The sequence below is a fragment of the Trachinotus anak genome, unplaced genomic scaffold, assembly GCF_046630095.1.
Source record: "Trachinotus anak isolate AG129_WGS33_773 ecotype Australia unplaced genomic scaffold, CSIRO_AGI_Tana_v1 ptg000017l, whole genome shotgun sequence".
NCBI classification, from domain to species: domain Eukaryota; kingdom Metazoa; phylum Chordata; class Actinopteri; order Carangiformes; family Carangidae; genus Trachinotus; species Trachinotus anak.
Window position 1 is genome coordinate 1,404,103 of NW_027273868.1, and position 26,137 is coordinate 1,430,239.

At 43.0% G+C, this 26,137-nt stretch overlaps 2 protein-coding genes across 2 annotated transcripts; one reads left to right on the top strand and one right to left on the bottom strand.

Annotated features, from left to right (window-relative positions):
• The first annotated feature begins 1,374 nt into the window (after positions 1 to 1,374).
• Positions 1,375 to 11,780, top strand: gps1 (G protein pathway suppressor 1). The gene is made up of 14 exons (XM_071501363.1): positions 1,375 to 1,543; positions 3,432 to 3,524; positions 5,217 to 5,398; positions 6,840 to 7,004; positions 7,758 to 7,893; positions 8,128 to 8,205; positions 8,401 to 8,461; positions 8,626 to 8,711; positions 8,841 to 8,935; positions 9,076 to 9,181; positions 9,283 to 9,363; positions 9,545 to 9,682; positions 9,769 to 9,903; positions 11,374 to 11,780. The coding sequence occupies exons 1-14, from the start codon at positions 1,460 to 1,462 to the stop codon at positions 11,446 to 11,448; spliced, it is 1,515 nt and encodes a 504-aa protein (XP_071357464.1). The 5' UTR covers positions 1,375 to 1,459; the 3' UTR covers positions 11,449 to 11,780.
• A 1,805-nt stretch (positions 11,781 to 13,585) lies between these two features.
• Positions 13,586 to 21,801, bottom strand: LOC139634750 (fructose-bisphosphate aldolase A-like). Its single transcript, XM_071501364.1, has 8 exons — positions 21,632 to 21,801; positions 20,199 to 20,315; positions 17,676 to 17,942; positions 17,074 to 17,234; positions 16,753 to 16,836; positions 15,545 to 15,719; positions 15,253 to 15,452; positions 13,586 to 14,843 (listed from the first exon to the last, which is right to left on the bottom strand). Exons 1-8 carry the CDS (start codon positions 21,768 to 21,770, stop codon positions 14,748 to 14,750), a joined length of 1,239 nt encoding a protein of 412 aa, XP_071357465.1. The 5' UTR covers positions 21,771 to 21,801; the 3' UTR covers positions 13,586 to 14,747.
• Positions 21,802 to 26,137: the final 4,336 nt, after the last annotated feature.

The window sequence follows — 26,137 nt, forward strand, 5'->3', positions numbered from 1 at the left end:
GATGGTGAAGTGCCTGGTCAGCATCCACTGGATAGAGAGAGAGATTATAACGGTCAGTGTTTCACACAGATCTATATTGGTGTCAGGGACTTTACCCACATATTATTTTCTTACTAAGCAGCAAGTGGCCTGATAAATAGCAGGGATCAGAGCCATTGTATTTTTATATTTAGAAATTCCAGCATGAGGAGCTTGGGCTAGTCTCACGATTCTCATCCAAAGTGAAACACACAACTGGATGTGGTGTCTGATGTTTTTTCAGGCCATCTCTGTGCTGCTCTAAGAATGGCAACTAAACCTATCAAGCTCTGTGAGTGATATCTCACAGTTCTCAAGTAATTCAGTCATTTACTGTCGTTCATTTAATTTCCTGCCTACAGTATTTGGCCAAAACATTATGACCAGACCTCTGTGAACATTCAGTTATCCAACACGTCATTATCATTGAAAGACAAGAAGTGAAATCCTCAATGGCTGTGGCCATCTTTGAGAATCAGTGTCTAACAATTTGTTGTTAGTTAGATTCATCAATGGAAGGAGAGACTTCCACAGACACCAACCACAGGAACAGTATGGATGAAATTTTCACAATAGCAGAGAGAAGAGGAAGAAATAGAGAGAAGAGTAAGTCATGTGAGGCTCAGGGGCTCTGTCTCACTAATCTCTTGGAGCTGAAGTCTCAGTCTCAGAGCCCTACTCTCAAACTGTATCTGCTAACTTGGGAGGTGAGAAACGTGATGGCTGTGACGGACTGATGTGCAGCTCATTTGTAGAGAATTTGTTTCTAATCCAGTATGCTGATTATTAAGGTCAATGCTTCTTTAATGTGGCTGTCTGGAGTAGTGGAATGCATGTGTTTGTGATCTAAATGAAGGATTCACAACCATCTGATCACTACCACCAGGAAAAAAAATTAATACGAGTGAAAAATTAGGAATGACAAAAACACTCATGGGAATATTTTTATAGTAAGTTATGACAGTTAATTAGTGGTAAATTGGTTGGAAATTATAAGACACAGAAATTTTTGATGAAGTCAATATTATAATATATACCAAGTGAGAATTTTGACTTATGAGATGTGTCCTTCCCACATGGTGCAAGGAAAAGATACAAGGAATTATAAATCAAGGAAAACACAGGACTCTGTGAAGTAAACACACTGACCTCACACAGACCCTTATCAAATAATCCGAACTAACCTTTAATGTGCTTAATGAAATAATTACTGTAAAATTTATTCTTGACATTTTATCATAGAGAAACACTGCAAGGAAAGTAGGCGGTTCAGATGTTCAATGGGGGCCAGAATGCCACGTCCGCCCACGTCCCACGTGCATGTACACCACTGTGTCAAGAGGCCACACAGCGCCCCCTGCGAGCCGTAGGGAAGCACCTCTCCTCAGACCAACCCACCCAGGTTCAGCTGCTGGGGTGCACGCCGCACGTCAACATCTCTATGCTATATTTTCCCCAGAACTGTAACAACACTGAAGTCAGAAAAAATAAGATGCCTTTGCCTGTGCAAGTGTTTAACTTCCAGGTAAGTCTCAGTCACTGCTGTTTATCTTATGTCAATGAAGATTGCTGGAAATAAAACATGTAGCTTCAAAACCAGTAGCTAGCAGTTACTTAGCTAGGCTAAGCAACACAAACTACTGTTATCATGGTTAGAGATGGTAATTTCAGAGCACGCAGCATTATTAGCCCCTGCTGATGTATTATACACGGGTCATTTGCTAACTATCACCTTTAAAATTCAGCTTTAATAGTGTTTGACATGTTCTGCTAACGGCGCCTCTCCATCCTACTTAAAGTGCATCTTAGTGAAGCAAACGTTGGGATAGCTAATGAAGAACTTACTTATTAAGATAATTACTGCTTGGAGGACTGGATCATGCCAAATTGTGGAATAGCCCCCAAAATTCCTTAAAACGATTTAAATGCACGAGTGTCTGTTAGCTAGCCAAACCTATTGAAACTGACAGACTGAGGCTAACAACTGGTTGAAGGCCTCTTTGGCTAACAACATCAACAGTGACGTTAACGGTAACATACACCGGCAAAATAACAAATGGCGCTAGTAGTTAGCTCTTACAGAGGTGGAGACATCGTAAGTTTAATATTTCAACCAATACAAAACACACCGCAGACTGAGGAACGATCTGTGTTCATTATTGTAGCCTGTAGCTCACGACAGTTAGCATTGCAAAGCTAGGTTCCTGTTATTAGCTTTGTCATTGGCTCTAAACAGCAGTTAGTGTTATATGTATGTAGCTGTTGATGCTACTTTTCCAAGAAGTTTCTCTTACCAAAGGTGGTGTTATTTCAACGCCAATAATTCATTTCTGAATGTACCGCTTTTCATTTTTGTCAGCCTGTTAGCATGTTAAGAAGCTAACATAGGTAACTCATGCTAATGTCCCCTCAGGAATCTGACATGGACATTTATCTTTCTTGTTGTCAATTATACACCTGTTTAGAAAGGCGTGAGACCTGCTGTGAGCAGTAGTTCAGTCCTCAAATTAACGTACAACCTGTATATTCATATCCACTGGAACCTGTATAAATATTTCTCATGATCATAAATGCAATATTTCAATCACTTTGACCTCACCAGACATGCACTACTTTACTCCCCCTCCTCTCTGCTTTGGCAGTTACAATCTGACAGTACGTTAAACTTTTTTTTTTTTTTTTCGTTTCTTCACCATCAGACAAAACAGCCTAAGCCTAACCTAGGCTTAGTTTAATATGTGGAAATATTTTTTAGTGTTTGAACAGCTTGTTATATTCCTGTTATGTGATTGTGAATTTCACTTTCTGCTGTTGCTGTAACCAGACCTACCTGCAGGAATATCAGTTTCATCTCATGTTGGTCACTTCATTCATGTTTCTGAGGATGTTGCTTGTAATTAACAAACCTGCCTCTGTCACGTGAACTTGCTTGTAGCTGGACAGGAATTAACCCAGAGTTAATTGAGCCAGTTGATAACCAACTTCATGATGCAGGTTATCCAGGACAGTTGGCTTAGTGAAGTCAGATAACCCTAAGAGAGCCAGACTAGGTTGTACTTTGGGCCCCAGGTCTTGAAATGAGATTTCAGGTTTAGGTTAAGATGCCAGCATCACCATGAACAACAGAGTTTCAGCCTGATAATGTTTACATAGCTCAGCTAATAGAACCCTAGTCTTTGTTATGGTTGATATAGTTCACTGCTTGACAGTCAAAAATCTTTTATTCCATCTGAAAGCATCAGAACAAAACTGCAAAGATTTGCTTATTGGAAAACTGACACTAGTCTTCTCAATGGTTACTGAATTTATTCTTACAGTATTATTTGTCATTTTATTTTGATGTTATCAGTGATGTTGATCAGATCTTGCACTGTGATCTCTGTTTAAGTCTGTGCCTGGTGTTTTTATCTCAGGGGTCTGTGGAGCCCATGCAGATTGATGCAGACCCCCAGGAGGACCAGCAGAACGCTCCAGATACAAACTACATAGTGGAGAACCCAACACTGGTATTGACCTGACGGACTTTCATATGCACACACTTATCCTAACACTAACCCTCGATGGTGGTACACCAGTGATATGCATTACCAGTCAAAAGTTTTTTTTTTCTCCAGTTTTTATTGAAATTTCAGCAGTTCGGGTCGAGTGAATAATATAAAATGATACAATGATAAGATGAAAAATCATGTAAATTTGATAGTAAACTTTTTTCAGGCATTAAGAAATTGGTTAACTTCCAGTTTTTGAGCAGCAGTGGAAGTAAATGAAGCCTTGAAAGTTAATGCAAACAATTCCTACGGGTGCCCCAACCTCTTCTAATGACTTACAAACCATCTGTACAAAGGCGGTGTTGGAACAGACTGTGTTACTACACTCTCTGATACATGATTAGGAGTCCTATACAGCAGGAAGTAGGACTGTATATTGCCGTCCGAAATGTTAGAAAAACAGATCAGTCAATCTATATGTGTTTAACATAGCAGGTACACATTTTGACATCAGAGAATGCTGGTACGATTTGTCACTCTAAAGTACGCAAAACGCTGGTGCTGCCTTGTGAGTTTGACCAGTTGTGCTGTACTCAGGTTTATGCCGGTGAGTGTCCAGACTGTCAAAGTATAGGAAGAAGAAAAAGAGTTTTACCAATCATAACAAAAGGGTCTCTTTTCCTGCCTGGACTCAACACCCAAAAATATTCACAGGTTGGGATGGTTGTCTAATGTTTATGTATTGTGAATTAAAAGAGATACAATTACAACAAAAATGGTAATATTAGCAATATATAGGTGTGTCCCAGAATCACATTGGCTTAAGATGGTCTGAGGGACAGATGTGCTAAGTTAATTCAGAATATTTGACAATAAGAGTATAAAAGTAATGCATCAAAGGAAGTAATAATATAACCCCCCCCCCCCATCAGTGTTCGGCTGCTGGATGCTAGTTCAACAAGATTTCTTTATACCTTGCTTTTAAAATGTCAATCCAAATGTTTATTTTCACAATGGGACATTGAATTATGTAAGTTTAAATAACAGCTCAGCTGGAAAATGGAGGAGTTCCACATTACTTATGTGTTGCCTTTGTGGCAGTGATGGAAAGCCCTGTTGTTAAAGGATTTAGTGGTCACTGGGGTCTAAACACTGATGATTTAAATCATCCGTCTAGAACCCTGGATTCAACTTGCATTTTAAGTTGAATCACTGCAGGTTTTTTCAGGGTAACAGGCAGGCTGTGAAATTAACTCAGGCTACATCCACACTCCTACGTTTTTGTTTTAAAATGAAAGCAATCGCCATCCAGACAAGTGTTTTAGTTCTGTTTCAGAAATGATCTGTGTCCACACTAACACACCTGAAAACACATACATGCACGGACACTGGGCATGTGCTGGCCTGCTGCAGCGTTTTCAAAATACTCCGATCTTGAGACTCAAAAACTGTGGAGTGTTATGGACAGGAGGTGAAAATGTAGCAAATGAGATTCATTTTAAAATGAAAACGTAGTAGCGTTGATGAAGCCTCAAATGTACCTTACTACAAAACTAACTGATGGAAACAGTTGTTAGGGTAATGCTTAAACTGGTCACTGCTGCCATGTTCTCATCTCCAGTTCTGAATCCCCCTACAACTTTTAATGTGAGCTGACCACTTCAGTGGAGCAGCTCATGAGATCTCTCACCTGTCCCTCATCTTGTGTAGGACCTGGAGCAGTATGCCACCAGCTACAGTGGATTGATGCGCATTGAGAGGCTGCAGTTCATTGCTGAGCATTGCCCTCAGCTCCGAGTGGAAGCCCTGAAGATGGCCCTCACCTTTGTCCAGAGGACCTTCAACGTCGACACTTATGAAGAGATCCACCGCAAACTGACCGAGGCCACACGGTATTATAGTTAACGACTGCTTTTTTTCTGACAGCAGGGCTTTTGGAGAGAGAGCCTCTTTCGAAATAGTGCAAGCTTGATTTTAGAAAACAGGTCATGTTAGCAAGCATAATTGTGTACTCTTACCAAAGAGATTGATGTTTGGTTAGCTCTCTGTTTACCTAAAATGAATATTTACACGTGTAATCTTACATTAACTTAATAACCAAATGAAAAGGTGAAGTAAACGATTCTAATCCAATACACTCTCTGTCAAATTCTGTGAATATCTCCTCATGGTCTGCTAGCTGTTCTGTTTGTGTACTGACAAAAAATCCAGTCAAGGCATTACACAGCCCTGCCTCTGTAAATGGGAAATAAACAAAGTGGCTCAGACTGAGTGACAGAACACTATTCCAGCCAATCAGCATCAGAGGGCGTTTGTGCTTGTGCACGGGACAAGGGGAAAAAAGAGAAGAGGGAAGTTAGAGAAAGAGAGCAGTCGGAGCAACAGTCTGTGAATCAGGCATGTTCTAATGAATATTGCCAATGTAAGGACTACGAGGGGAAGGAGAAAGAGCAGTCTACTTTAGACTGGAGTTTTGAAAGGGACTGATTGAGACTGCAGACCAGGAACCAGCGGCGATGTTAAGGTGAGTGCAGGAAGGAACGTCTGCTGGCAGCTACATGATGGCAGGGTATACCGATTGCACTGCCAAGACTGTCTCATTTTCTAATGTTTGTGATACTGACCACAACTGGTTAATTAGCAAGCACGTACCAGTGTCATATTTGTGGGTCTGGTATTGTTAAATCACTTGCCCAGAGACGTTTGGCTTACTTTCTAGGTTGTCAGGATGTGTTGTAGGTGTGATGTCAGCTATAGTAGCAGTAGAGTTGTGAGTATCTCTGTCTGAGGCTGGTGAGCTGGCTCTGGGAAATTGCCAGAAATATGATGGTATTTGTACAATGTGCAAAGGCGTCTTTAGCCCATGACACCTAAAAACACAAGTTAACAAGCCCAGTGGATTCATTCCATTGGATGTATAATTAAAAATGCTTTGCTAGGTAACATTATCTTAGCCTAGCTTAGCCACAAACCTATGGCCCTCTCTTCTGTCACTGTAGGTTAGTATGGTTAATCTGCACGACTAGCTCTCACCAGTTTTTACTTTGTTGTGTTTTGGATGTTTGTGTTCATGTTGTTTGTTTGATGATGTTTTATATCATAAGGTTTGTTTTGCTTCACAATGAAGTTTAACAACACAACAAATGAAGGTTGATTTAAATCAGGAAATTGAATTATTTATTTATTAATTTTTTTAAAACCCAGCCCTAATATCAACTCAACTGTGTGTGCGCCACAGTGTACTGCATCAGTGTGATGTAAAGTGCAGCAATTTCCACACCTGTCAATATCTCAACATCTAATATGAATTCTTTCGTGTGTATTTTTTTTTAGGGAAGTACAAGGTGTGCCGGACACAGTGCCTGAAGGTGGGGTTGCTCCTCCTCCCCTGGACTCAGCATGGGCTGAGTCCACAAGGAAAAAGGCTCTGCTCAAACTGGAGAAACTGGATACTGATCTCAAGAACTACAAGGGAAACTCCATTAAAGAGAGCATCAGGTATGATGGAGGAGCCATGGTGCTCTGAGTTTACCAGCATCAATGTTCTTAGAGACCTGAAGAACTTTGTTTATGTTTAATTAGGGTTAAAATGAGGTTAGATATACAACAGTAAATGATGCAGACACTGTGTGTGTTCAGGACAGCAGCAGCAGCTTTAAAGCAGAGCAATAGAATTTACTGAGACAAAGATAAAAGACCAAAACACCTGAGCCTGACAGCTAAGCTTTTTAAGACACTAGCAAAAATGAATAGTATGTAACAACAGTGTTCACGGTTAGTTTTGCTAGTTTGGTCTTTAGAAAGTTTTACCTTTTTTGACCAAAATTAGCAGGTGTAAGCAGGTTTTTTGAATGTGATTAAACCCTCTAATAAAAGCCGTGAGACCTCATTTCCACTGCCAGTTGAGTTTGTCTTTCTGTTCAGGCTGAGGACACACAACTGCAAGGAGCAGAGCGAACACATTGGGGCTAAACAAGATTTTGAAGCTGTGTGCAGTTTAGCTGCGGTGTTTGTGGTTTAACAGCACCGTGCTGGGCGGGTGTTGTGTTTACATCAATGCCAATCGGAGCCAGAGCCGATAAATACCTGCGTTTACTGCAGAGTCATTTGACCTGGGTGTGAATGTGGATTACAGCCTTTCCCATTGCTGACAAAAGCGATGTTAGCGGGTCTTAGTGGGTGTAAGTGACCCTCTGTCAGTTACCAACTCTTTATCTCCTCCTCACCTTCCTCTCTGTCCATCCTCCTCAGGAGGGGCCACGATGACTTGGGGGACCATTACCTGGACTGTGGTGACCTCAGTAACGCCCTCAAGTGCTACTCCCGAGCCAGAGACTACTGCACCAGTGCTAAGCACGTCATTAACATGTGTTTGAATGTGATCAAGGTACAGCAGGATGGAACCACAACACTCAGTGACAGTAACCACTGTAACTACTAGTGAATGGAGTCATAAAAGCTTGTTATGCTTCACTGGATTAATTTCCATTCAAACGTATCATTACACTGTGTGTGGTGGCTTTTTGTGGATCTCATCAGTCAGAACGGTGGTTTTGAGTTTTGTGACAATTCACCTTCAGCAAACTGAGTATGTGAGCGAGTAAATTGTCTCTGCCCGCAGGTTAGTGTTTACCTCCAGAACTGGTCCCATGTACTGAGCTACGTCAACAAGGCAGAATCCACACCAGAGATAGCAGAGGTGAGCACCAGCCTCTTATACCCCAGTGTCTGTGTTACTGTGGGGTGAGTGTTGTTACTATAAAGATGATTTGTGTTTCAGAGAGAGAAAGACAAATATTCTGGTTTTATTTCCAGCCTTTCTTTGTTTCTCAGAACTTGTTGCTGAGGTAACAAATGATTTCAGCTGATGTCATTTCTGTTTGTGTTTGTTTAGCAAAGAGGAGAGCGAGACAGCCAAAATCAAGCAGTCCTTACCAAATTAAAGTGTGCTGCAGGTAAGACGCCGTTATGCTCCATGATGTTAATGCTCACATCTTCTCCAAGTATCGATAAATATCAACTGATTTCTCATATAAAACGTGTGAGAGCAGCCCTCAGCTGTGACTGGCAATCTATACTGGTTGGTATTATTCAAGTCTTCTGTTTCTGGGTGTCCCAGGCCTTGCAGAATTGGCCTCGCGAAAATACAAACCAGCTGCCAAGTGCTTCCTGCAAGCGTCCTTTGACCACTGTGACTGTCCAGAGGTGAGTTGATGTCTGCTTGACGGTCTACTTTCAAAGCCAGAATGATATTCAGTTCATGAAGTTGTCCAGTGTACTGTGCTGTTAAACCTTATTAAATGTGTGTGTTGGGATGCGTGTATCTTCCTGCAGCTGCTGTCACCCAGTAATGTAGCTGTGTATGGAGGCTTGTGTGCTCTGGCCACATTTGACAGACAGGAGCTCCAACGTAATGTCATCTCCAGCAGGTAGGAGGCAGTGGTTCAGTAAATGCTAACTGCAGTGTTTCCATACATTCATTTATTTGTGGAGGCCTGACACTTTCACTTTGTTAAAACTATTTCAAATGGCTAAAATGTGTGTTCATGATCTTTTCTTCTGTCCTCAGCTCCTTTAAGTTGTTTCTAGAGTTGGAACCTCAGATCCGTGACATCATCTTCAAGTTCTACGAGTCCAAGTACGCGTCCTGTCTCAAGCTGCTGGATGAGATGAAGGTCAGAGCAGAACCTTTGTGCTGAGGCGACACGCACGTGACTTGGCAGATTATTATGTGATCATTTATTGAGATGAGTGACTGTGGTGGTGTTGCCTGCAGGATAACCTCCTGTTGGACATGTACCTGGCCCCGCACGTCAAGACCCTCTACAGCCAGATCAGGAACAGAGCCCTCATTCAGGTGAGTCAGACTCAGGACAGACTTTCTACCTTTGAAACAGACGGTGATCATGAGAGTTAATCACGTCCACGCTGCTTTAAATCACTGTTGATATTACATTTGATATTATGAAGAGTATGAAGAGACGTAACTTCAGTCTAGTAGCAGGACAGACATGTGACAGGTTTGTGTGTGTGTGTAGTATTTCAGCCCCTACGTGTCAGCAGACATGACTAAAATGGCTCAGGCCTTCAACACCACAGTAGCAGCTCTGGAGGACGAGCTCACTCAGCTCATACTGGAGGGGCTCATTAACGCACGGATCGACTCCCACAGCAAGGTATTAATCCCCACACAGACGTCACTGTTGAAATGAGTCCTCTCTCACTGGAGTCATTACAAACCAGTTCTCTGACAACTTGGTAGATTCTCTATGCGAGGGACGTGGACCAGAGGAGCACCACATTTGAGAAATCGCTCCACATGGGCAAAGAATTCCAGAGACGAGCCAAAGCCATGATCCTCCGAGCTGCTGTGCTGCGCAACCAGATCCATGTCAAGGTAAAAGAAATGTTTTTTCTCTTCATCACAGCTTCTACTGAATCGGTTCATCTCAGCAGCAGTTAAATATTAAACAGTTTGAAAAGCACGCTGACAGAGTGGAGACTTCACTCATGTTCAGAGTTGCACTGGCGAGTGTTGTTCCCGATTCAACAGTCAAAGGAAGGTTTGAACACTAATTCTGATTTCTCGTATTAGCTCTCATTGTTTATTCTGTAAACAACATGTGCTGTCATTGTTGTTTTTTCCTCCTGGTTGTGTGATCAGTCTTTCCCGGTTATTACTACAGTGGAGACTACCGGTAGTCTGACTTTGCAACTTCAACTTATACTAGACGTAAAAGTTACACCCAGGTGCAACACATGGAGGGCTTTAAGTCTAGGTGGTGCACTAGTCATAACTTAAAGTTTATGGTAACACGGTTAAGATGGTTAAAATGGTTCAGTTCTACGTCAGATGGTGTGATGAACTAAGAATGAACTTCAGAGTGAAGTAGGAGACATGTTGTGTCCACTAGTTACATTTTTTGAATTTACAAATATTTGCATATTTATACATTCTGAACTTTTCATTGAAGAAAGGACATAAATGTAATTTTAACAGTTTTTAATTTGGCAATTTAATTTTTTTGTAGTCAGATTCAAGTTCTTATGACCAGCAGAGTATTTTTGTCATGAATATCTGGAGGGATCTTTAACATATTTCCATGTATTTGGAACTGAGACAAGTAACATTAGACATTTGAAGCTTAATAATTAATTATCTGGAGTGGCAGCCTGACGACTCTTACAGCTGGAGCATTGGTTTCGTTGAGTTCAACAAACCACAGAGTTGTCAGTGTGAGAGTGATCAGTATCTGCACAGTAGAGGGCAGCACACTGCTGCACAGCCTGGCATTATCAGGGCTGTGGTCTCAGACCTGACTGAGCTCACTCAGAGACGCAGCACGTTTCCACAGGCTGCAGCAGTGACCCTCAGTGTGTGTAAACCTGAGGTGATATTTGCCCCCTTTGATTAAAGTACACCACAAATTGAAATGAAACAATGATGATACATGTTTATTTTTATGTCTGCTTGTGAACAAATGGTTTGGTTATCAGTCATGGGTGCGTCACAAGAACTGCAGCAGTGGAAAAAGTACTGGACCTAGGGTTCAGGTTTTTGTCCAGCTGTTATTTCTAAGGTAAAGGATAGCCTGTGATGCTCAACATTATGAATATATTTCTATATCTCTACCATTAACATGGTGCATGTCCTGCAGTTGTCCATCACATGTTGAAATGACCTGTCACGTTTCATAAAGTCAGAAAGAAAACATGCTGTGCCCGACACAAAACAACTCCTCTGTGTGCAGGAGAGTCTTCTAAAATACTAATAACAGTGAATTTAACAAGTAGATTGATGAAGTGACACAGCAGTGATATTAAACTGACATGTCAGCGCCTGATTCATGTTGCCTCCCCTCCTCAGTCTCCACCCAGAGAAGGCAGCCAGGGTGAACTGACACCAGCCAACAGCCAGACCAGGATGAGTACCAACATGTGAGGAAGAAGTCCTCTTCATTGTCTGGAAGCTGACTCTGCTGTCAGCTGCAGACTGGGGAGGGAAGAATTACCCACGCATCAACACCAACCCCAACCATCCCATCTCCAAGACTCTGATGTTCTCTGATGATCTCTGTTGTCCCCGGTGACGATGTGGGAATAAAACCTTTTGTTAGTCTGATGTGAAGACTTGAACAGGATGAAAATGTTTTTGACGATGCAGTGCTTACGCTGTAAGTTACTGGTAGGAGATGCACTTTGTTCTGCTGACACGTGATGGAGGCCTCATTATCAGAAACAACGTTTTAAAATAAAAACACCTACCAAAACACAGAGGCACTGCTTGTCTTTATATGTTAGCTCTGTTTTCAGTTCCATTAAATATTCAACCAACAGCTGGAGTTTATTGATTAGGGACAAATAAGAGGAGGATGAAGCTCTGTTGTATCTGCTGAGCAGTGGTAAGAACAAGTCACTGACCTGATTTCTGAGTGGTCCGAAAATGTGATCTGATCTTCATCTAAGTCACAAATGTAGACAAACATAATGTGCTTGAGCTGATATCACACAACCAATTATTTAATTATCTTGTGTCTTTATTGAACACAGCCATTACACCTTCACAGTGCTGGTGGAAACAGTCAGTGAACCTTAGATTTCATAACTGGTTGAACCACCTTTGGCTCTAATAACCTGAAACATGCTCTTCAGAGCTGCTGAGCGGCTCTGTGAGCTCAGTCCACAGGATCTCTACTGGATCCAGGTCTGGGCTCTGACTGGACCGCTCCAGAAGGTGGATTTACACTGATGTTTAGGGTCATTGTTCTGCTGCATCAGCAGCTTCTCCTGAGCTTCAGCAGGTGAACAGACACCCTGACATGATCCTGAAGAGACGTTGATAAACCATGATGTGGAGCTGTCCAGGTCCAGATCCTGATGCGATCCTGAGGTTTTCATGTTGGTCTTTAGAGACCTGTTACATCACACAGTTCACCTCAGTCTCACCAGACCATCAGACATGTTCCAGTAGTGTTGTGGAGAGTCGGACTGCAGCTTCATCTCTGGTGTCCACGGCAACAGGACTCCATCCTCCATGACGTGTGTGGTGAACTCATCAACAGAGATGTGAACCAGCTCCTTCAGCTGTGACTCTCATCATCACTGTTGAGCTGTTGGAGTCTCTCAACTGGACTTAGTCCTCTTCTAGACCTGAACCATCTCCATCTATAGACAGCCTGTCTGACTGTGGACTGATGAAGATCTACACTTATCATCATCAACTCTTCTTCATCCTTAGTCTCTGAGATCTTTGTTGTGAGGCCTGGTTCACATCAGCTGATGTTTCTCTAATGTTTAAGTCAAAGTGTCTCTGACCCACAACCTCCAGTCTGGTTTCAGACTGAGTCCAGGTCCGATAACTCCTGACTCCAGTCAGCTTCTGCTTGACTGTTTGACTCATGTTTCCAATATGGACAAGAACAACACAATGATTTGTGTGTTATTAGTTAAAATAGATGTTTTTAATTGTGACTTAGATGAAGATCTGATCATATTTTAAGACAAATGTATACATAATTTCTGTTTACACAAACAAATGTCTAAAATTCTGTTTATTTTATTGAAGACTGATGAGGGAAAAAAATTATTTAAACTATTTTAGCATAAAACAGGAGCATAACAAAATGTGAAGTGAAGGGTCTGAATACCTTCTGAATGAACTGTTGTTGCTACAACAACCCACTGAAGACAAGGAAACTATTGTATGTGAAATGTTTGACACGAATGATACAATACAATACAGTAGATTATATGGAAAAAAACAATTAAAACTAAATGCTCAGCAATATGTCTTACATTTGTATTGGATGGTTAAAAATGAGTTTTTGTGATTAAAGTGCATCAAGCTCCAACTTGAACCTGTCCTGTGGGTTCAGGTTTAATCCTACGACTGCATCACCAACAGCCCCAATAACAGGGACAAAGACGGTGCAGGACAGAGCTGCTCTTATTCCACTGTGTATGTGAAAAGGATCAGGGCACATCACTACTGAACCTCAGTATGTCAGGCATTCAGTGGAAGTATGACATGAATATCTGAAACCAATAAATATATACAGCCTCATCAAAACAACACAGGATTAGTAGTGGAATCTTTTAATTTGAAAATCTTTCCAGTGTTTACACTCAAATAGTTTTTAAATTTGAAATAAATCCTGAATTCAAACAAGACTAAATATAAACAAAATTAAATATAGAGCCAGAGACATTGTGGAAAATGGTCCATGGTACCAGTCTAAACAGACAGCATTGAGAGAGCAACTTGGGATCTGATTGTATCAAACATTGTCAGCAAATTTTCCTCTGCTCAGCAGGAAGTGAGACTGATGATGTCATCTACAGACACGCCTCTGCCTCCACTCTGAAACACCTAGATTCAGTTCATCACTCTGACCTGGTGACAGTTATTCTACCCTTCATTGCATGTTGTATGAAAAGGTAGGGGGTCGTCTCTAACAGTGACTGAGATTAGTTTCTGTTTATTTATAAAGCCCTGAATGTCAACAGGCCATCATACATCACTTCCTTATCAAACTGGGCTCAGTCATTATTTGACCCACTCGCGTGCAAACACTCATTTTGGGAAAACTGCTTTTAGTCTTAGTGCTGCACACACTCGTTCTTCACGGTGCTCTGCTGTTTTTGTGTGTATTGATTCTGTTTTAAGAGATTCAAGGTTTATATAAAGGTTGAATGAATACTGTACATGCATTACAACATCCTCTACAAAGTCTCCCTTCAGCGGCTGGTTCAGCTGACAAATGAAGGCACATGAAGTATTTAGACAACGTCAGAAATCACGTGTCAATGTGACAGATGAAAGTACAGGAGGAGGATGCTGTAGAGGATCTTTCTCTCTCTGTCTCTCTCTCTTTCTGTCTCTCTGTCTCTGTCTCTCTCTCTTTCTCTCTCTCTGTCTCTGGGGTTTAAGTGCACAAACACAAAATAAAGTGCAACCTCACTGGATCAGGAAGTACAGTAACACTGACTTTACAGTCTAACTAAAAGGCAGGACATGCCTGGAGTATTTTTACTGGGTATTGTAGTCATCTTTTTAAAATCATAATGTTTTCTCTCAGGAACTGGTTAGACTCTTGTCACTACTGGGATAATGTCGATTAATATGTGTTACGGGGGAGACTGCGGCCTGCTCCTCCTGGCTGCGACGGGAAGCAGTGGAGTGACTGGTGGAGGAATGCGGATGAAGTGCACTGGGGGGGAGGGGTGGCAGCTGGGCTGTCCTCAATAGGCGTGGTTAGCCACAAACAGAGACTCCGAAGCCGCTGCTCCCTTATCTCCAGAGGACACGTACTTCCCCACAGATGCCTGGCTGTTGTTCTGTGGACAAACACAAAGCACAGCTCTCCTCAGGTTTCCGTCACATTGGTCAGAAGTTAGTCTGTGTAGTCTACTATGTTCTATTATGTTCAGAGGAGGATACTGAACTTACTTTGCAGACAAAGATTAAACATTAGATAATATCAGATTATACAAGGAAGTAGTTACAATTTACAAACCCAGTATTAAGTGAATATTAGACAGTGGTATCAGATTAGGTTAGAAATAATAATATTCTCATAACTTCTTGTATATATTAATTTATATAACATTGATTTGACTTTTAACACCTTCACAATTCAGTGCAGTTTTTTCTAAACTGTGTGACAGATGGAGCTGAGAGGACCCCCCCCCCCCACACACACACACACCCCCCACCCCACCCCACCCCACACCCCACCCCCCTTACCAGGGCTCTCTTGATGTACTCCTCCTGACAGGCCTTGCCATTCTCCTTCTTGCCCCCCCATGCCTTCAGTGCTGAGGCCTGCAGGGCCCGGCCATAGGAGAAGGTGAGGGCCCAGGGCCGGTGCAGGGGACACTGGTTGATTGCGTTCAGGTTGAGGGTGGCCTCCTCCTCACTCTGACCACCGGACAGGAAGGTCACACCTGTGGGTGGAAACAACACATACCTGTGATAACTGTGTCTGTGTGTACATACACTGTTTGTACACATATGCATATATGTCCATCCATCTCACCTGGCACAGCCGGGGGTACGGTGCGACGCAGGGCAGTGACAGTTGCCATGGCAATCTCTTGAGGGCTGTACTTTTTGGGGCAGGAGTGTCCAGCGGTCACCATGTTGGGTTTGAGCAGAGTTCCCTCCAGATAGACATGGTGGTCAGACAGCGCCTTGTAGACAGCAGCCAGCACCTGAGATGGAGAGATTAGCCTTTAGCTCCAGCACTGCTGTGTCAGAGAGGCATTCCCATGGCTGCTGACTCTTAGTCTTGTTACTCTGAAGTGGAGGTCTGTGATGTGAGGGGCAGCGTGACCTGACTGTTGTGTCTAGAGTCGTAGAAGATGTACAGTGGCGTCAAGATGTCAGCTGAAGTTGAAAATGTGCGGTTGGATGCGTACTATTGTACAGAGCTGAACAATATGCAAAAACAAAGTGATATGAGTCTCAGATGGCCATTTTTTCTCTGTAGCACCACAACACTTCATTTAAGGTCTGTTGTTGTGACACATTTTACTTTCATCTAAAAAAAATTGCTGCTCTTGTGATTTGGATATTTCACTTGGTCATATTGTGATAGTGATAATGTTTTGATTCATTGTTCAGTCTTGTCAAAAAAAGATTCCTCCAGTAGAAATGACAGTCCTGATTCTGGACTAAATCTGAACTAAAGCAGCAGAGAATGATTCTGATATTCCACTGAAACTGAGCAGGTGCACAGAGGGAGAAAATCAGCACTCTTGTTTGATGGGTGTCTGAAGGTTAAAGTACAGTCAGTTTTGCTGCCTTTCTGCCCCTGAATGAACTCATCTCTTCCTGCCAAACACTGAGAGTCAGTGCCTCCTGACAAATGTTTTTCTCCTCACGTGTTCTCATGTTGCTTTAACAGCTGTCTGTTTAACGCTGTTTCTACGTCCACACTGATGAAGCAGCAGATATGATTTCCACATTCCTCAAAACAACCAAGGACTTAGAGTGAAACTATGCACAGCACAAGTTATTACATGTCTGGGAGCAGGCAGTGTGTGGGCATGTGGTGAATGAGATGGTGCCACAGTTTTTTAAAACCAAATTCCTGCAGAGATTTTCTGCTAAGTTCAGGGTGACAACACTTTCTGCATTAGAAGAGTCACATTAGAGGTGGACCACAATGACAGGCTGCTGTTCTTCTAAAGGTCAGTCTCAGTCAACTGAAGCATCTGGTCCTCTGTCGCCCCCATCACTCACCTTCTCAGTCACATACTGGCAGCGCTGCAGGTCATGGTCGCCGTCTGGGAGAATCTCTGGCTCCACAATGGGCACAATGCCGTGCTGCGGGGGGGGGGGGGGCAAAAGGGAGAACAAGGTCATGACAACAGACAGCAGCACTTCCTCTATTGGGGGTGAGACTTGTGAACCAACAGTTAGTTAGAAGAGAAGTGTGCTGAGTTTTGTAACAGCTGTTTGTGTTACATCACTGCTTTGAGGAAGCTGTGGAGGATGGACAGTAAACGTGCATTGTGTGTGAGTGTGTGTAAGTGTGTGTGAGTGTGTGTGTTTGTGGCTAACCATCTGGCAGATACTGGCATAGCGGGCCAGCACGTTGGCGTTCTCAATGATGGCCAGCTGAGATGGGGTGGTGGGGGTGATCTTCAGCACACAGCGCCACTTGGCGAAGTCTGCGCCGTCCTTCTTGTACTGAGCGCAGCGCTCATAGAGCCCGTCCAGACCTGACAGGGACAGAGACAGACAGCAGGTGGAAGAGAGGAGAGACATTGTGGACACGCAGGAGGCAGGAGGCAGGGAGAGGAGGCTGAGAGATCACTGCTGGGGGAGCGCCACCACAGAGATCTTTCCTACTCAGACAGAGACAGACGCCTGCAGTCTGAAGCATGTTTGTGTCTCACTACAAAACATCAACAACAACATTAAGTTATGGGGAAGCTGTGGAAGTCAGCTAAAAGGCAAATTCAGTATCAGGGTGCATCTGTCTTGTGGGTAGAAGCTTTAATTAAAGCTACAGTATGTCATTTTTTTCTAGTATTTTTTGTTGAAATATGATCTAAACATATCTGAATGATGGGAGGAGTCTGAATGAGGCTTCTGTGAAAGGCAGAAGGCCAGAAGTGGTTTTGTTTCTGCCTTCTTTGTAGTAAAGAGCGACTCTGTACCTTGAGTGGTCGTCTCTCCATTGGTGCCGGCGAGGGGAACCACACCCTTGTCCACCTTGATTCCCACCACCATGCCCTTCTCTTTGATCAGCTGTGGAAAGAGCTTGCCGTCATCCGTCTTCTGGTAGAGCGTCTCGTGGAAAAAGATGACGCCACCGATGCAGGGGTTGACCCGCTCGTCGGCGGTGAAGAGGAGCTGGCGGTAAAGCCGCCTGTTCTCCTCCGTGTTCTCTGCGTTGATGCTCTGGAAGCGCTTGGCCATGCTGCCTGGAGACAGGAGACGGGGAAGATGTGAAAACGCCACTTTACAAACTGTAGTTTAACAGACATGGACATTTGCCAGCTGGGGCAGGTCTAAGTGAAGGACCTCACGTCTTTGGAGGGGGCTAAAGGTCAAGATACGTCCACCTCTGCTGCCTCAATGGGACTGTTCAGCAGTTCAACCACAGAGTGATGTTCTAGTCTCAGATTGATTCTTTTAATCCTTTTGAGAGGAAAACCTCTCCAGTAATCATCTGGCAAGCTCTTTAAGATTTATGCAACTCCTTGGAAGGTCGTGAAACCAGGTTGCGAATAATTTAAAACAACAGGTAATAATAATAATAATAATGATAAAACTGTCAAAATCACATCACATAAATTAGTAATTAAAGTATTGTGAGAGGGAAGTTAGGAGCTTCTGAACTGACTTATACCAAACATCAATCTCCAGGTCTGAAACATGAAGCTTCAACAGTGAAGAGCTGAAAGCTGCAGTTCCTCTAATGACCACTAGAGTCTGGCTCCAGCAGTGAGTCAGTCCCCACAGACTCCCATGTTCAAATGTCCAACTTTACAGCAGAAAGAAACATGTTTACAGCCTGGTACAAAAACTGTTCTGGTTGTTTTTGAGCTAATTTCCTCCTTCATGACGACTGTACAGCTGAATTTTATAGAACTCATTTTTATGAGTTTAAATTTTATTAAGGACTAAAGGTATGGAGAATTGAGGGCGTGGCCTCTTTGAGTGACAGGTGGGTGAGTGTATGCTCGCCACAAACCGGCATGCATCAAAGTCTCAGCTCCACACAAACACTAACTCTTTTTGGATTAGCTGGGAGTTAGGGGCGGAGTCAGGCACTGCCAAGATGGCGAAGGTGGAGCAGCTCACTCTGAGCTTCAGAACCACTCTTCAGAAACCTGTTGGTGACATCACAGAGGCTACGTCCATCTTTATTAACAATCTATGATTAACACTGGGTCCTGTCAGATTTCTGTGGATGGATCACCTCGTGGTCATTAGAGGAAGTGCAGCTTCATACTGATTTCATCTCTCAGCTGTAATTCTGGATCTTCATTAGAGTGAAACTGTAAAAGGGTCCAAAACTACTCATCCACATAAAGACAGTGAAAACGTCACTGCAGATATTATTAAAGCTCCCTGTAATCAGCTGTGTTGCGTAGCTGAAGAGGATGTGTCAGTAAAACATGTTGTAATGATCACAAAGATGGTTTCACTCACACACACACACACACACACACACACACACACACTAATTGTGAAACCTTCAAACTGTCAGTTCAGAGTTCTCCTTACAGTGATTTCGTTTTTTCTTCGGCCTTTCTGTTATTTTCTCCTCCACTGATAAACAGCACGCACCACAAAATGTTTCATGTACCAACATTTAGCTCATGAATGTGACTGGAGACGTCGCCAGGTCACAGAGGGAGGTAAAGGGAGAGACTGACTTTCTGAAGCCAGTGCCAATGTAAATATTTGAGAGTTTGAAATATAACTACATATCAGCCAATATTATTTTTTTTTACATAAGACATAAACCTAAAGACACCTAACATCTGTCAGTGACTAATATGTGTAGTACGGGACATTTTACAGAATCATAATAAACCTTTCTTTGCTTGGTGGACAAACTGTCTCTAAATGACCTCAAGATGTGAGAGCTTCTGTGTTACTGTTTCTTACTTTCTTACATCTTTGCTGAGTTAAACTAAGCCACTGCTTTAGGCCCTGCTGGTGTATGTGTCAGTGGGTCCAAAAATGGATACATTTGTATGTGCTTGGATATTTCTAGCAGAACATTTAAAGCAGCTCTAAGCATTAAGACAACAGATACTGTTTCTAATGTGATTACTGAGTGATTGAACTGGACTGTGGTTGATCATCGTGGTTCAATTCAATTCAATTCAATTTTATTTGTATAGCGCCAAATCATAATATACATTATCTCAAGGTCAAGACCTTACTCTGTTACAGAGAAAAACTCAACAGTTCCCACAAAGAGCAGCGCTTGGCGACAGGGGGGAGGAAAAACTCCCTTTTAACAGGAAGAAACCTGCAACAGAACCGGGCTCAGGGTGGGCGGCCGTCTGCCTCGACCGGTTGGGTTTAGGAGGAGAAAAAAAGGGGGGGTGGGGGGAGGAGAGAGGAGAAAAGAGAGAGAGAGAGACCAGGAACAGCTGTGTAGGTAATGGTGTTATCAATAATGATGACAGATAACAGTATGAGTGTGATCCCTATCGTACCTGTGGATTCATCGGCTGCCAGGATGCCTTTCCCAGCTGCCACGATCCTCTGAGCGATGTCACTGAGCTCCTTCTTCTGCTCAGTACTCAGGAAGGGATACGCATGAGTCATGTTGACTGTGATGGGGACAAGAGGAGAAGGAGAGAAACCAATATTTGTTTATTCCTGAGTAACTCCACACATTGGTCTGATGCACACAGAAGGAGACACAAGATCTTATAGAATGCAGTGGTGGAGGTTACAGTGACTAATTCTTTTTTTCCCCAAGTGCAATCAGCACATTTCTGAGACACCTGTACCTCATGTGAGTATTTCTGTTCTATGTCACATTATTCTTCTACTTCTACCACCTAGAGAGGTGTGACCTGAAACAAAGTGAAATACAGATGTTGCAGCTGTGTGGTTTACCTGTATCTATTAAACTATCAGCTTTCAGGAAGTTTCTATTCATCGATCAGTGACTGATCAGATTCTGTCTCCTGTTTTAGTGATTCAACACTTACTTTGTAGTTTCAATTGTTTTTCAATACACTGATCAACCACAGCATTAAAAACCAGTCTCTCTCGCTTGCTCTCTCTCTCTCTCTCTCTCTTTCTCACACTCTCACTCTCACACTCACACACACACCCCAGTGTGGGACTAAGAGTAAAATGGCTCTTCCATTTCCATTCAATCAAAACATCTGTATTAACAATCTAATGAAGTCAGATAAAATCTTTTACTCTACAATCACCACTTTGACTAACTAGACAATAGAATACTATAAGTACATGTAACTAATACTGTTACTATGACTGAAGTGTAGTTTTACTGATGAAATAGTTTCACCCCGTGGTTCTTGACATGTTACCAAAGTAAATCCTCAGAGAACTGAATAGCCCCTGAAGTCATTTGAAACCCCAGGCCTCAGTCAGCCCGGAAGGCCTCCAGGGGCCACTACATGATGCCGTGCGTCATGGCCCGTGAGGAGTACCAGTCAGAGTCTTTAAAAAACTCCTTCCGCTCTCTTGACTGTGGAGAGCTGCTGTCCTGTCCTGTCCTCCTGTCTACTGATGGACTGTTACAGAGCTCCTGACACTTCAGGGACAGTCGGACACAGTAACAGCCGCTTTATCAGAAGCCATGACGGCACTTCCGCGTCCTTGTCAGGCCATCTGAGTGACTTTGACTTCTACTGGGAGCTCACAGAGACCCGCAGGAGCCAGAAACACCTCAGGACAAACCAGGTCAGCTTTAGGAGACCACACTAGGTCTGTTCTCTCCAATAATAACAACACTAATACCAAAACAGCAGCATCACAAAGTGTTGGATAAACACAAAAAGACGTGACGAGCTGGACTGATAAACTGTAATGAAAGGAGCAGGAGTGGAGCCGTCGTCCTCTCAGCTCCTGTTTCCAACTCTCGGATTCTTCAGTAAATCAAACTCACCGGGATGTTGCTCGGCGCGGCGACAGGAACGGCGACAGACGCAGATGCAGGAAGCTGCTGTTGTAACAGGACAGAGATGGAGACGGAGAGAAGGACGAACAGGGCAGCGGCAGAAGGGCGGGGCCGCGGCGGGCGCCATCCAATCAGAACGCAGCGCTCATCAGGACGGCTTGTGTCGTCGGGCTCTGACGGGCTGAACGATGATGCTGATGTGACCGGTAAAATAAACCCTCAGCCTTGTCTGACAGGTCACAGCCCTGAACGGTCTCCTACTGCACGCGTTCTAGATCTCCTCATCATATTTAACCTGCCTGAAAGACAGATTCTTAAATGTTGATCTTCTTTGTCTGAAAATGACACAGACGACAGTGGGTTAAGAGGTCAACCCAGGTCCAGTCCAATCATCCACAGGGCTCCAGAGACTGTGACTGAAGTCAGTTTATGCATTGTTGGTGTATGTCTACAGCATGTCATGATGGAATGTCAGTGTGTCTGTTCGTGAGGAAAGTAACACATTTTTCTTCTTTGTGTATATATTGATTGCAGTATAAATCAAGGGATTAAAAGTGTCAGTGGAGGTGGAAACACTTTTAGCCTGGAAATGAGACCAATCTGGAGCTCATGTTTACTCACTCTCAGATGGGTCTGGGGCCCCTCCTGCTCAGACAGATTTCCATCTGTCCTGAGACAGGCCTGGCCAATCACAACCATTTATCTAAAATAGGCAGGTTAATGACTGACAGAGGAGCGTTGTTGAAGCAATTTTCTTAAGAAACAAGATGGCTGCCGCTGATGTGAAGAAGTCTGTTGATTCTGCTGCTAAAAGAAGAACAAACAAATGCAGGTTAAGAACTTCCAGACAGTTTTCTACGTCACATGTAGCGACTGGGACCTATACATTGTGTAGCCTACTGTGAAGCTTATACATATTCCAACCTGTTATGGTGCAGGAGATGCATTTATTTTACCAGCTAATGCTAAAGGGCTCACACTGAACAGACTGCCGACTGTGCTCGTCTTCTATGTTACCCGTCACAGTGACAGTGATGGTTGCCTGTAAGGCAGAGCTGAGGGCTTAAACAACTTCTACTCATTGCAGCTCCAGGCCTACGTGAGGATCCTCACATGCACGATACGTGGGTGATACGTGACTGGAGTATCGCCACAGGAAACCCCAGTGTAGTGCCACCTCAGTACCCACTGATGTGTTTTCATCTAAAACACTTAGATTCATTTATTGTGGCTAAAGTGATCGTTTACCTCAAAGTGATGATGCAGACTGTGAAGATGAAGGTGATGTGACAGTGGTTCATCACACATCTCATCACAGAACATGAATAATGACTTTATTCACAGACTCCTTCTTCTTCACACTGATGGAGCACTTGTTGAGCTGCCTCCGTTTAATCTGACAGAACCACCTCACATCCATCATATGATGAAGAATCACTGGCTGAATGAGGAATCAGTTACAGTCAGTGACAGGCAGTCACACACTGTCATGTAACGTGACCTCTGTGCCACTGATGCTTTTCCACTGAGGGTGAGGAAGAGGAGTGGAGTTAAAGTTCCTGACTCTGTGCTGCTTGGACATCCTGTCTACACAGGGAACTGTGAGCTGAACAGATGATCGAACTAATATCACACAGTGTTACAAATAAACTATGAAAAATAAAATGAAAAATAAAAATAACAAATTACACATGAAAGTAAGTGTCAAAGTAACACACATTGGTGGAGTCATATATGTCAATGCCTGTGGGCTGACAGGGGAGGTGGTCCGGGTGTAACCACCATGAGTTCATGCTGTGCTGTAAATGGAAGAAGTGACTTTACAGAACCAGAGAGTCAGAGTTTCAGGCTGGAGCATCACTCTAATCTCCAACCCTGCTCTGACTTTAGCTTGAACACATGGGGAGACAGAGACAGAAAAGAAAGAGATGGTGCAAGTGCAGTGCATGCAGACAGAGAAGGGATGGATGTGAATGGATTATTGTAGTGGTACTGTAGCACTGCCACATGATACAGTACACTGCTGGGTCTCTGCTGCACGGCCATGTCTTCATTGAGTCCTTTACCAATAACCTTCAAATGTAGAGAAAACCTGTAGCTACTGGATAATTAAAACAAAAGCTCAGTTCACTTCAGAGCTTAATTATCCCACAAGAGGAAATTCTTTTTGCAGCGCACCAACATAAAAACACAAAAACATGAAACATAAATGCAATAAAAACACATAAAATACACTTAAACTGCTGCTACTGTGCACACAATTTAGAACAAAATAAAGGTTGTGAGCTCGGAGTAGAGATGCTGCTCCGTAACGTTGAAAGCAGCAGTTGAGGTGGTTCGGACATCCGGTGAGGATGCCTCCTGGGCGCCTCCCTATGGAGGTTTTCTGGGCTTGTCCAACTGGGAGGAGGACCTGGGGTAGACCCAGAACTTGCTGGAGGGATTATATATCCCATCTAGCCTGGGAATGCCTTAGGATTCCCCAGGAGGAGCTGGAAAGCGTTGCTAGGGAGAAGGATACCTGGAATTCTCTGCTTACCTGCTGCCACCAAGACCCGACCCTGGATAAGCAGATGAAAATGGATGGATGGATAAAGGTTGTTTGAAAAAGAAATCACAACAGCAACATGAAGAATGAGGATACAAATTATTATTGTTATTATTATTATTATTATGCTAATATTTATGTTGTAATGTTTTAGACTGAAGAGAACTTACTGCAGATGAATGAATGAATAAATGAATGAGAACTTGAGACTGTTGAACTTAACACTACTCTGTAGTGTCAGTTAATGGTATTATACTGTAACATTTCTGAAGGGCGGTTAGACTCACTCACTCACTCGGCTTCACATGTGTTTTGAACACACAGGTGGACCTGCAGGGCAGGTAAGAGGCTGTTTTCTACCTGCAGCTCTGCAGGGTCTCAACCATCCACTGTGATCTGAATGTTTCCAGCCTCCTTGTCTTGACATTTTAGCTACGATGTTACCACAGAGAGTGTTTATCAGCTCTGGATCTGCCAGCTGACAATTAATGACATTTCCTGACCTGCCTTACAAATCCTGATGAGTCGTTTAAGGTCTAAGGGTACAGAGACATATCAGATAGTAGATTCATCAAAATGTATTAATGTCATCATATTTAGAAACCAGGACCCAATGTTGCTAATGTGACTCCAGAGTCAGAGATCCAGTGCCCTGCCTGAACCTGCTCTACCACTGTACACGACACATGTACAGACTGCATCATGTGTTTGTCTGGTTACTGTACACATGTGTAGTACGTCAGTATGTGTTGGTCTGGTTTATGTCTTTTACCATAAATAGATTTCACCAGCCTCTGGTGTTTGGTTTTCTATCACAACACTAGAGAGGATGTAGTGATACAGTGATGAGATGATAAAGTGCCGCCTGCTGGGGATCATGTAAACTAACAGAAGCATCGGAATGCTTTACACCATTTAGCCTCCAGGTGGTGCACATCTCACAGGGCTGTTTGGGATGTCAACTCAAACACTGAAAGATGAGCGGTGTTTCTGTGACCAATCACTGCCCTCACATTTCCTCCCATGCAAGCCTCAAACATCATGAACACATGCATCTGAGTTAGTGAGTGAGTGAGTGAGCCCACGGGTGCAGTCGAAAAGTCAAAATAATCTCCTTCCTTCCTGCTCATCGACCTTGAACAGGTCATGAAGTCAATGAAAGATGTAAATGAGACTTGAAAAGGAAAAACACCAACTTTCATGCCACAAACACAAAACAAACAGCATTCAAATGTTGAAAAAAGACAGCATGAAAGAAATATAGAGAAAGGGACACAGTTGAACCATTAAAATAATCCAGTAAAATAAGGACCTGAACAAAGTTTGGACAAAAAAGACTCAGATGCTCAGTGGGCAGTTTTTTAGAGACACTGAGCTAAAGTCAATGCAGTCCATACAACAGGTGGCAGTAAATCCTCCTCCATCAAACAGGTGTTGATTCACCTCTGGGATCATTTTATTAAGTTTGTGCAGCTGTTGAACTGTATTACATTATACAGAGAGGGTCTAGTATTTAGCCAACCCTCACTCATTTGAATGGGGTGGACAACATAATAGGAAAAACCTGTCAGCATAATACAACAACCTGAACATTATGACCTTCATATAGAAACAACTGAGTCAGCATGTCATGCAGGTGCAGTGGTTACCAGGGTGAACAGTGATGAAGCTGTGACCACATCTGTCACAGCTGCAGCTCTGATGGACTAATTAACATCAGTCAGTCCAGATACAGATCACATGATAATACCAACAGCAGGAAATGGGTCTGGGGTGAATGTCTACTGCGCTTCACTTTGAAGGAGGTTCTGTTTTTGGTTGAGTTGGTCTGTTAGCAGGAATTTCTGAAAAACTTTACTTTGAAAACTTTTGCCACTCGTATTTTTTGTTTTTCTCCTGGTTTCCTGTTGCATTGTTCATGTCATATTTTCCAGACTGTATTTTCC

What these genes read in the sequence shown, in the direction of transcription:
- gps1 (XM_071501363.1), top strand. Translation starts at nt 1,460, where the DNA reads ATGCTATATTTTCCCCAGAACTGTAACAACACTGAAGTCAGAAAAAAT. An exon ending in TGCAAGTGTTTAACTTCCAG is followed by an intron (nt 1,544 to 3,431) that starts GTAAGTCTCAGT and finishes TTTTTATCTCAG; the next exon opens with GGGTCTGTGGAGCCCATGCA. An exon ending in GGAACAGAGCCCTCATTCAG is followed by an intron (nt 9,364 to 9,544) that starts GTGAGTCAGACT and finishes GTGTGTGTGTAG; the next exon opens with TATTTCAGCCCCTACGTGTC.
- LOC139634750 (XM_071501364.1), bottom strand. Translation starts at nt 21,770, where the DNA reads ATGGCGCCCGCCGCGGCCCCGCCCTTCTGCCGCTGCCCTGTTCGTCCT. An exon ending in TGGAGAGACGACCACTCAAG is followed by an intron (nt 17,235 to 17,675) that starts GTACAGAGTCGC and finishes TGTCCCTGTCAG; the next exon opens with GTCTGGACGGGCTCTATGAG. An exon ending in AGTACATCAAGAGAGCCCTG is followed by an intron (nt 14,844 to 15,252) that starts GTAAGGGGGGTG and finishes GTTTGTCCACAG; the next exon opens with AACAACAGCCAGGCATCTGT.